At 43.2% G+C, this 12,204-nt stretch overlaps 1 protein-coding gene across 3 annotated transcripts in view; it reads right to left on the bottom strand.

Moving 5' to 3' along the window:
• ABCC11 (ATP binding cassette subfamily C member 11) overlaps window positions 1-2,736 on the bottom strand; it is a 95,953-nt gene extending 93,217 nt beyond the window's left edge. For all 3 annotated transcript variants that reach the window (XM_049864924.1, XM_049864925.1, XM_049864926.1), the window contains exons 1-2: window positions 2,638-2,736; window positions 1,354-1,490 (exon numbers count right to left, since the gene is read on the bottom strand). In XM_049864924.1, the coding sequence (XP_049720881.1) occupies window positions 1,354-1,490; window positions 2,638-2,736 (236 nt within the window). The remainder of the gene's footprint in view (window positions 1-1,353; window positions 1,491-2,637) is intronic.
• Between the last annotated feature and the right edge of the window lie 9,468 nt (window positions 2,737-12,204).

The raw sequence follows: 12,204 nt of genomic DNA, 5'->3' as shown, positions 1-12,204 counted from the left end.
ATATAATAACCACAGTGTGGTCATCCAGATGTACACACAAGTATTCTTTCATGACTCCGCTATTTGTAATGGGAACTATGGAGATGTAGTGGTTAAGAGTCTAGCTGCTAACCAAAAGGTCAGCAGTTCGAATCCACCAGGTGTTCCTTGGAAACCCTAGGGGTGCTTTTGGTTAGCAGCCGAGCTCTTAACCACAGCACTACCAGGGCCGGCTTTCTCTCCCTCTCTCCCTTACTCCCTCTCTTTCTCCTCTCTCTCTCTCTCTTTCTATATATATATATATAAATCACTGGTTTTGTTTCTCTAGAGAACGCTGACTGAAAGACTTCCCTGGAAGCAAGGCTTATAAGTTTGGGAGACAATTTGAAGATGGTCACATTAAACTACGGTTTATTGGAAAAGATAAATTGAGTTTCTTTAACTCTTAAATTTAAAGCTAACATCATCGGACTTTTAACTTTTCAGTGGCTCTTAGAATGAAGACCAGAATCATTGATGTGGCCTGTGGGGTCCTGCATGATTCTTTTGCCTCTGCCTGCCTCTTCACCCTCATCTCATGCCATGCCCCTTACCAAGCATGACTCTTCAGGGTCTCTGGCCTCCTTTTCAGTTCCTGGACACATCACATGGTGTTCCTTTACCTCACAACGAGGCCTTTCCTTCACCTCACAGGCAGGACTTTCCTTTACCTCACAGCGAGGTCTTTCCTTCACCTCACAGCGAGGCCTTTCCTTCACCTCACAGTGAGGCCTTTCCTTCACCTCACAGTGAGGCCTTTCCTTCACCTCACAGAGAGGCCTTTCCTTCACCTCACAGCGAGGCCTTTCCTTCACTTCACAGGGAGGCCTTTGCACATGCTGTTCTCCCTGCCTAGATCATTCTTCCCCCAATCCACCTAGTAACTTCTTATTCATCCTCCGGGTCTCAGCTTAAGCATCACTAGGAAGCTATCAAGCTGTCAATGTCCATTGTCCCTCAGAATCCCGTACTTCTTCAGAGCACCTTCCTCACACAGCTTGTAACCACATATCTATGAGTCTACCTGCTGATTGTCTTTCTCCCTGTGTGAGATCCATGGTGGCAGGGATTAGGTATATTTTGCTCAATGCTATCTGCCACTCCATGGTCCAGCTCAGCGCCTGGCACATATAGGTGCTCAACGACTCTTACTGGATGACTGACTGGCAGTGCTGACGATGCCCTCTGATGGGCCTCAGGGGGCTCTAGAGGTACTCAGTGAGTGACATGAGTGTGCAGGGGCGTGGTTATGTAACCTTTGCGAAGGATCTAAGTGTGAGGGTCTGAGGATCATGCTCCAGTGAGTACTGCCCCTCTCCGCCCCTCAGGACTCACTTTGGCTTGGGGCGGATGGGAATCATGTTTCTCCAGGCAGCATCATACTGCCCCCAAGGAAGAATATCCTCCTTCCCCGGTGCCTCGTGTTTCCTCTCCTGCTGGCTCCAGGGGCCGTCCTTGACAGTAAACATTTTCTTGGGAAAGAAAGACGAAAAGGGCATTATTACCATTTTCAGTTCTCGTAAATCTGAAAATGAGGGAGTTTAGACCAGCTGTCCAAGGGGAGATGGATCTTTCCACATGCAGTTGCCTAATGAGAGGCTTCCAGGCAGGGAAGGAGCACCAGGCCAAGAGTCAGGACCACTGGGCCCAGCCCTAGCTCTCTCCCACCCTTGCTGGGTAACACTGGTCAGGCCACTCCAACCCTCTGGGTTTTTATCTCTCTACATGCAATTTTAGACAAGGATATAGGGTGTTATGGGGCCCTGGTGGCACAGTGAAAATGAGGCGTAGAGGTTAAGTGCTGCTGACCAAAAGGTCAGCAGATAGAATCCACCAGCCACTCCTTGGAAACCCCATGGGGCAGTTTTACTCTGTCCTATAGGATCACTATGAGTTGGAATCGACTAGAGAGCAACAGGTTTTTAGTTACAGGGTATTATAGTTAGCTACTCCCAGAATATAAGACCCAGTCATGCTGTGAGGGTAAACCTACTAAAAAAAAAATCAATAAGTAAAACAGTAAATCCCAAAATATTACACGTTAGCCTTTCAATAAAGTTAGAAACAACTAAAATATATATATAAATTTTTAGACTTACTATAGAATAAATAATACTATTTTAAAAGCACAGCAAGAGAGTGATGGAAAAAGATTCAGGAAAGTGGTTACGTCAGGCAGACAGATTCAAGGAAAGAGATGGAAAAGATCAATAGCTGGATGTAATTGTCAAAGTTTTAGCTGGTGTGTTGGTGATGGGTTTACAGATGCTTATTGTATTTCCATAATAGATGGAGAGATGAATGGGTGGATGCAGAGATAGATGGATGAAGAGTTGGATGGATAGATGAATGGATCATTGGATGGATGGGTGGGTGGGTGCGTGGATGGGTGGATGGGTGCATGGGTGCATGGGTGGATGGATGGATGGATGGATGGACGGACGGACAGATGAGTAGAAAACTAAATGGCCATGCAAGAACTGTGAAGGTATGATTAATCTAATGGTGGGTACCTGAGGCTCACTAAAAAAAAAAAAAAATCCAGGTTTAATTCTTTGACTTAATTTACAACCCTTGAGAATATCTTGTCAACTCATTTTCATGCCAAGATCTACTCACGTAGTTAATTCCTGAAACCATGTCATCGCCTACGTCCATGCCGAGATTCACCAGGCCGCCAGAGGTGTCAGGGACCCAGTATGTTCTCCTTCTGGTCATTTTCAGTTATTTTGCCAATTCTTTGTTTCCCAGAATCAGAGGCCCCAAAAAGGCAGCAGGTAAGAGCAGCTTAAGAGCAGCCCTGAGCAGCCCAGAGGACATCACTGTGCAGGGAGCATTTATTGGGCACACAGAGGGCTGGCTCAGTGTCATGGCACCACTGTTGACTCCCTTGGGCCTGACACTGGGCTAAGGGGATAGCAACCATTTAGTAAACAAAGGATGAATGGATGAATGAATGGATGAGATGTGATTTTGTCATTCTCTGACTCTTGGTTTTCATAAACTTAGGGGTGTCTGGGCACAATTTAGGGATCTTAAATAATCAAGGCATTTGAAAAAAACGTGTCACTATGATTTTCTTTTTTGCCTTTCTAAGTAGGTGACTTGTGCCCTGGTTGACCCAGAAGATTCATGTGCCTGGGGCAGGAGAGGGGGTTTTTAATTAAAAATATTACTGAAGGGATGGAAAGAGAAATGAAGTGTGCAGAAGGGCCTGCTCTGAGGGCGTGCAACCTGTGCAGCACAGGACCGGCGACGCAGAAGGGCCCGAGGCTTGGTCGGTTTGATGCTCTGCTGTTGCCATCTTGAAATTCTTATTAATTTTGAACACGGAGGCCCACGTTTTCACTTTGCACTGGGCCCCACAAGTTATGTGGTCAGTCTTTGTGTTCAGATACAGATTTGACATTCAAATATTGGATTTTGCTTCAAGTAAATGCACTTGCAGACCAGGCTATTGTCTAGGGAGAGGATGCTTTAAATTCCTTTATCTCACCTCCTCCCATCCCACTGCCTTTTAGCAAATCATAACCAAATCTGTGGACTCAGTTTCTAGAATTCTCCTACAGAGCATTTCCACACTTTCCAGTTTAGCCATGGCACCGAGCCACAAGGGCCTCTTAGCACATGATGGTAGAAGGCGATTCCTTCAGGGACAATGGAAAGAGAAAAGAGAAAAAGCGAAATGTCTTAGGTAAGACAGGGTGTCATACATTCCTTGCTTAAGGCTCTGGGAAGAGGCCATTTTCTGGCGGCCATAAGCTACTTAGAATATAGAGGCATTAAAGTAAAATTGGCAAGATTCAGTAGGAGGCCCTGGGGCAGGTCCACAATGTAATGCTGTCAGTTTATTCTCCACACGAAGGTCCTAGCTGAGGGAATGGGCTGGGGAGGAGGGGCAGAAAATTCCAGATTGCAAGTCATGCACCCTGGCAAAGCACTGGTTCCGTGGTATGCTGTTAAATGTTTAACAATTGGCTCTGTGGGGGAAAAAAAAGCAAACATACATACACACATACATAACTTTATTATGGATTTCACTGACAGAAAGTGTGTGTAGCACACAATTTAGAAATAATAAAATATACAACACTCTGCTGTAAATTCCATATACGCAATTGATTCTCAATTGCCCTTGACTGCCAGCAAGTGCAGCAGAGGTGAGGCCCAGTCACTCAGGGAATATCACCAGGCCAAAAAACATCACAGAAGGCTGAGTCAGATGCAGTCAGCCTTCAGTGACAGTAGGGCAGGCAGTGACCAGGTGGACAAAAGACATCACATGGCAAAGCAGAAGAGCAGAGGATGCTGTTCCCGGGACATGAACTCTTCTCTTGCCAGGTGACAACCCTGAGACTGAGCCTTCACTGAGCATTGCTCCCAGTTACCAGTTGCCATCAAGTCAATTCTGACTCATGGCAACCCTATGTATATCAGAATAGAACTGTGCTCCATAGGGTTTTCAATGCCTAATTTTTCAGAAGTAGGTGTCCAGACCTTTTTTCCTAGGTGCCTCTAAGTGGATTCAAACGTTCAACCTTTCAGTTAGCAGCCGAGTTCATTAACCATTTGCACCACTCAGGGACTCTAAGCAATATTTAGAGTATTTAAGTTATTGCATGAAACTAGGTTTAACCAGCAAGTGGGGGCTCATGAGAAAGACCAGGTGTCTTAGGCTGGGTTCTCTAGAGAAGTAAAACCACTGAAGCCCATGGTTTCGGGGCATTTAGGTCAACTGATGTGACAAAGTTTATTAAAGAAACGTTCTGCGTCTCACTTTGGTGAGTGACATCTGGGGTCTTAAAAGCTTACGAGCAGCTATCTAAGACACATCAATTGGTCCCAATCCACTTGGTGCAAAGGAGAACGAAGAACACCAAAGACACAAGGAAAATATTAGACCAAGAGACAAAAGGGCCACATAAACCAGAGACTTCATCAGCCTGAGACCTGAAGAGCTACAATGGTGCCTGGCTACCACTATTGACTGCCCTCTCAGGGAACACAACAGAGAGTCCCTGACGGAGAAGGAGAAAAGTGGGGCGTGGAACTCAAATGCATGTAAAAAGACCTGACTTAATGGTCTGACCGAGGCTGGAAGAACCCCCGAAGCCAGGGCCCCTGGACACTCTGTTAACCCAGAACTAAAACCATTCCCAAAACCCACTCTTCAGACAAAGATTAAACTGGACTATAAAACATAAAGTAATACTCGTGAAGAGTATACTCCTTAGTTCAAGCACATACATGAGACCAAATGGGTAGCTCCTGTCCTGAGGCAGGATGAGAAGGCAGGAAGGGGCAGGAACTGGTTGAATGGACACAAAAAACTCAGGGAGGAAAGGGAGATTGTGCTGTCACATTATAGGGATTGCAACTAGTGTCACCTAACAATATGTGTATAAATTTTTGTATGAGAAATTAACTTGAGCTATAAAGTTTCACCTAAAGCACAATTAAAAAAACAGTGAAACATATCTACATATACAAAGACAGAGAAAGAGATTTATCTCAAGGAAATACTCACACAGTTTTAGAAGCTGGCAAGTCCCAAGTCCCTGGGTCAAGCGTCAGGCTGGAGGCTTCTCCTGACTCACGTAGCTACAGGGGTTGATGAACCCAAGATCAGCAGGCAATATGGCAGGCTGCTAGCTCAAGTCCCAAGAAGTGGTGTTCAGATGATGATGAGCCAGACAACAGGATCCAGAGGCAGCAAAAACCAGCAACCTTTGCCAGAACGTCTATATATATTGGATGTAGGCCACAACCCCAAAGAAACTCCCTTTATCACCGATTGGTTGATCATATCAGATAACATCATGGAGGTGATTATAATATATCAGATCTTGTCATGGAGGTGATTTTATGGAAAAGCAATCAGTCCAATGTCTGCCAAATTATATCATTACATAACTGCCAAACTACTGAGAATCATGGCCCAGCCAAGTTGACACACAACCTTAACCATCACACCAGATTGTTAGAGATCAAATGAAATTATATTTTCTCTGCACCTTTCAGCTATAGTATGATCTACAACCTGATTTATTTGCATCTACCTTCAAGAAGGTACAACAGGGGTTTCACAGACATGACTCCCTTCTAGGAGAAACTTTTCTAGGCAACTAATAATGAGGAAAACTAGATGAAAATTAAGAAAATGCAAATGAGTGCAATGAGTATGTTTGTAGAATTGCGAATCCCAGCGTAAGTGGAGCTGAAGCTCAGCTACACCTTTGCTTGGACCTCCTTCAGCTTCCTTAACTGGGCAGGGGAACTCCCTCCAAAGTGTCCTTCAGCAGTCCTTGAGAATTTCCTTGGCTTCCCAACTTCCCCTCAGAGAAGTTTGTTCACTTCGGTCAGGATGGAGACCAGGACATGGCTGGGAATAAAACAAAGATGGAATAGATACTGCCAGTCCTGTGTTCTCCCCATCCCCTCGGGCTGAGGCCGTGATTGCAAGCTTGGTTTAGATGCTGGTCAGTTACATATTGAGAAACAGCCTGTACACTGGATGGAGGCCACAGGAGCAAGGTAATCTGTGCAAAGGACTTTCTGGAATTGCTGATTTATTTCCTCATTGTTCTTACCCAGCAGGGCCTGGTGCCCAAGACTAGAAGGTATATCAGAGAGTAAGGACAGTGCCCAGGGCAAGGGAGTGGAGGCATCTGCAAGCTAGGGTGTAAAGAAGTCTAAGTGGTTAGGCCTTTCTCCTGCTTTTCCTTCTGGTCCCTTCATTCCATGTGTTATTCAATTTGACTTGCTTTTGGGTTTACTTCCATTTGCTCTTGGAGGCCAGTGACTGTCCATCTCCTCTGTTCCAGAAACTAAGACGCTCCTCTCCACCTTGATCTTTGCACCAGCCCTAACCCCTGCTGAGAACATTCTCCTCCCAGCTCCTTGCAGGGCACAGCCATTCCTACCATTCAGGTCTCAATTCAAACGGCAACTCTTCAGAGTAACCTTCCCACCCCACTCCTATCAATTTCTACCCATTTTCATATCCTATTTTCTTATCATTTTCTAAAATTGCCATTTATTTTCTGTTGGCTTTTTTATTTTCTGCCTATCTCACTAGAATGTAAGCTCTTTGAAATGAGGGGCCTTGGGTGTCTTGTTCACTGATGTATCCTTGAATCTAGAATGGTGCCCAGCACACAATAGATGTTTAATAAATATTTGTTGAAAAAATGAATGAAGTACATGCAAAGCCTGCCAAAGAAGGGAACAGGAAAGCCACAAAGCCACTAAAGAGCTCACACTGAGATTCGTGATGTTCTCCCAAGTCAGCTGACACATCCCAGTAGAGATGCTCTGACAGCAGAGAAAGAAGGTGTCCGTCAAGCAAGCAACTTAAACTTGGACCCGTTCCCATACCACACCTCCAATGGTGCACTATAAATTCATATTTTAAAAAATATATTCAGCAATCATTATGTGAACAGAACACATATTGTTTGCTATTGCTTTTGGAATGTGTGTTGAAAGCATTAAACGTAAGTGCTTTAAAAATAATCTGCAAATTTGTAAGGCGGTTTTAGGAGTTCTTCCTTAATACACTGGGTGCCTCAAAGAATGGGACCCTGCCCCCCTTGCCTTTGGAGAGCCTTGGGGAAAGGTAAGGTCTTGTGGGCCCGTGCCACACATATTTTATCTCCGTATCACTCTCAGAGTCTAGCACAGGGTTGGGGAGACAGTACACATCCAGAGAAATCAGCCAGGGCCTACCAATCATACCAGGCTCTTCAGCTACCAGCTCAACTTAGGCCATTCCTAGCGGCTCAGGCCCCAACCTAGGAGGCACCTTTGACAACTGTTCCTCCTTCACTCTTCATGACCAATCCATCAGTGTATTCTCTTGACGCTACATTCAAACATACCTTGAATCCACCTGCTTCTAGTCTTGTCTAAGTCATCATCATCTTTTGCCTGGGCAACTGCAACCACCTCCTACATGGGTTGCCTACTTCTGACCTTAAAACTTTATATTCCATTCTCCGCATAGCAGCTAAAATGATCTTTTGAAAACATAAGCCAGATAATATTCCTCAACTTGAAACCTTCCAATGGTTTCCACTGGGCTTAGAATAAAATCCAAATTCCTTACCAGAACCTACACGGCCCTCTAGAGCCTGATCTCGCCCGCCTATCTTTTCTCACTGGGTATCATTCAGCACCAACCTCAGCACATCCCAGGAACAGGTTCCTCAAACATCCTAAATTCATTCCAGCTACAAGGTCGGCAGTTCAAATCCGCCAAGCACTCCCTGGAAACTCTATGGGGCAGTTCTACTCTGTTCTATAGGGTCGATATGAGTCTAAGGGACTTATCACTATCCAAAACTGTTTTCCTTGTTTATTGCTTTGCTTATTGTTTGTTTCCTCTGCTAGAATATCAGGTATATGAAAGCAAGGACCTTGTCTGTCTTGTTTACTGACATATCTCCGGCACTTAGAACAGTGCCCAGCACATAGGTGTTTAAAAAATATTTGCTTAGTGAATGAGTGAAAGAGCCATGTCAGAGACAGAGGTAGATGGATCTCTTTAAGCAGCAGCTTCCAAAGTCCTGCATTTGTGTCTCCATCACAGCACCTAGTACACCTGCTTTCTGCTCTCCTGCACCTGTCGCACACAGAGAAACATATATTTCCGTTTGGCCCGTATCAGACTCAGGTGTCTACAGGTCTTACTCTGGCTGAGAAATGCTCAGACCATGTCTTAGGGTCTTTTCTCGATTCTTCTGCACTCAGCCCAGAGCCTGGCACTTAGCAGTCCCTCAACAAATGTCTATTGACTTGAATGGACTTTCGGTTCCTTCTTGGATTATGAGAGCATGGGTGGACTTCGTTTTTGGGTAAAATTGTTCCCCTATGCCTCACAGTCAAAACCAAATCAAACCCCAGTGTGAAGAGCTCCGAACTGAAATAATTTCAGCAACAAAATACATATAATATCATTGGATTGTAACCCACGGAAAAAAAGTCAATACCCATGAATCCATACTAACATAAATAATTGAATAAGTAAATAAATGGGGGGAAAGGGACAGCCCTTTCTTACAGCAGAATTCTAATTAGTAAATGGAAAAGTGTCTCCTATTACACAGTGACCTACAGTGGAAAAGCCTGGCAGATCTGGGTTAACATCACTAGTGATAAGGTATTTCACCATCATGTATCACTAAGAAGAGCACAACATCACTTCTGTGCCGTTCTTGCCGAAAATACATAACGCTGATCTAGTCATAAGAAAATGTCAGCTAAATCCAAATTGAGGGAGCATGCTACAAAATAACTGACCAATATCCTCAAGGTTTTGAAAGACTTAAAAAAAGGGAGAAATTGTCACAGATTAGAGGAAATCAAAGAGACTAAATGAAAAGTGGAGCCTGGACCAGAAAAAAGACATTAGTGAAAAATCTGGCAAAATCTGACTAAGGTTTATAGACGAGCTATTTAAAAAACAAAATCCATGGCTATCGAGTCGATTCCGACTCATAGCAACCCTGTAGGACAGAGTAGAACTGTCTCATAGGGTTTCCAAGGAGCGGCTGGTGGATATGAACTGCCGATCTTTTGGTTGGCAGCCGAATTCTTTTTTTTTTTTTTTAATTTTTTATTGTGCTTTAAGTGAAAGTTTGCAAATCAAGTCAGACTCTCACACACAAATTTATATACACCTTGCTACACACTCCTAATTGCTCTCCCCCTAATGAGACAGCACACTCCTTCCCTCCACTTTCTCTTTTTGTGTCCATTCTGCCAGCTTCTAACCCCCTCTGCCCTCTCATTTCCCCTTCAGATAGGAGATGCCGACACAGTCTCAAGTGTCTACTTGATCCAAGAAGCTCATACTTCACCAGCATCTTTTTCTATCCCATTGTCCAGTCCAATCCCTGTCTGAAGAGTTGGCTTTGGGAATGGTTCTTGTCCTGGGCTAACAGATGGTCTGGGGGCCATGACCACCAGGGTGCTTCTTGTCTCAGTCAGACAATTAAGTCTGGTCTTTTCACAAGAACTTGGGGTCTGCGTCCCACTGCTCTCCTGCTCCCTCAGCGGTTCTCTGTTGTGTTCCCTGTCAGGGCAGTCATCGGTTGTAGCCGAGCACCATCTAGTTCTTCTGGTCTCAGGATGATGTAGCCTCTGGTTTATGTGGCCCTTTCTGTCTCTTGAGCTTGTTATTACCTTGTGTCCTTGGTGTTCTTCATTCTCCTTTACCCCAGGTGGGTTGAGACCAATTGATGCATATTAGATGGCCACTTGCTAGTGTTCAAGACCCCAGACGTGATTCTCCAAAGTGGGATGCAGGATGTTTTCTTAATAGATTTTATTATGCCAATTGACTTGATTTCCCCTGAAACCATGGTCCAAAACCTCTGTCCCTGCTACGCTGGCCTTCGAACCATTCAGTTTATTCAGGAAATCTTCTTTGCCTTTCGTTTAGTCCAGTTGTGCTGACCTTGCCTGTACTGTGCGTTGTTTTTCTCTTCACCTAAAGTAGCTCTTATCTACTATCTGATTAGTGAATACCCCTCTTCCTCCCTTCCTCCCTCGTCCCTAATATAATCATCAAAGAATATTTTCTTCTCCGTTTAAACTATTTCTCGAGTTCTTATAATAGTGTTCTCACACAATATTTGTCCTTTTGCAACTGACTAATTTCATTCAGCATAATGCCTTCCAGATTCCCCCATGTTAAGAAATGTTTCACAGATTCATCACTGTTCTTTATTAATGCATAGTATTACATTGTGTGAATATAACATAATTTATTTATTCATTCATCGGTTGATGGGCACCTTGGTTGCTTCCATATTTTTGCTATTGTAAACAGCGCTGCGGTGAACATGGGTGTGCATATATCTATTCGTGTAAAGGCTCTTATTTCTCTAGGATATATTCCTAGGAGTGGGATTGCTGGATCATATGGTAGTTCTATTTCTAGCTTTTTAAGGAAGTGCCAAATTGTTTTCCAAACTGATTGTTCCATTTTACATTTCCACCAGCAGTAAGTGTTCCAGTCTATCCACAATGGCTCCAATATTTTTTATTTTGTGTTTTTTTTTTTTTTTTATTAATGCCAGCCTTGTTGGAGTGAGATGGAATTACATTTTAATTTTGATTTGCATTTCTCTATGGCTAATAATCATGAGCATTTCCTCATGTATCTGTTAGCTATCTGAATGTCTTCTTTAGTGAAGTGTCTGTTCATATCTTTTGCCCATTTTTTAATTGGGTTATTTGTCTTTTTGTAGTTGAGCTTTTGCAGTATTATGTAGATTTTAGAGATCAGGCACTGACCAGAAATGTCATAGCTAAAAACTTTTCCCCAGTCTGTAGGTAATCTTTTTACTGTTTTGGTGAAGTCTTTGGATGAGCATAGGTGTTTGATTTTTAGAAGCTCCCAGTTATCTAGTTTTCCTTCTGCATTTTTAGTAATGTTTTGTATACTGTTTATGCCATGTGTTAGGTCTCCTAACGTTGTCCCTATTTCCTATTCTGTGATCTTTATTGTTTTAGATTTTATATTTAGGTCTTTGATCCATTTTGAGTTTGTTTTTGTGGATGGTGTGAGGTATGGGTCTTGTTTCATTTTTTTGCAGATTGATATCCAGTTATGCCAGCATCATTTGATTTGGGCCCTTTGTCAAATGTCAACTACTCATATGTGAATGCATTTATGTCTGGATTCTCAATTCTGTTCCATTGGTCTATGTGTCTGTTGTTATACCAGTATCAGGCTGTTTTGACTATTGTGGTGATATAATAGGTTCTAAAATCAGGTAGAGTGAGGCCTCCCACTTTGTTCTTCTTTTTCAGTAATGCTTTACTTATCTGGGCCTCTTTCCCTTCCATATGAAGTTGGTCATTTGTTTCTCCATCTCATTAAAAAATGTCATTGGAATTTGGAACGGAATTGCATTAAATCTACAGATCGCTTTTGGTAGAATAGACATTTTTACAATGTTAAGTCTTCCTATACATGAGCAAGGTATGTTTTTTCACTTATGTAGGTCTCTTTTGGTTTCTTGCAGAAGTGTATTGTAGTTTTCTTTGTATAAGTCTTTTACATCTCTGGTAAGATTTATTCCTAAGTATTTTATCTTCTTGGGGGCTACTGTAAATGGTATTGATTTGGTGATTTCCTCTTCTATGTTCTTTTTATAGGTGTAGAGGAATCCAACT

The sequence above is a fragment of the Elephas maximus genome, chromosome 21, assembly GCF_024166365.1.
Source record: "Elephas maximus indicus isolate mEleMax1 chromosome 21, mEleMax1 primary haplotype, whole genome shotgun sequence".
NCBI lineage: Eukaryota > Metazoa > Chordata > Mammalia > Proboscidea > Elephantidae > Elephas > Elephas maximus.
The sequence above is the reverse complement of the archived record's forward strand: the minus strand, read 5'-3'. Positions and strand labels throughout refer to the sequence as shown.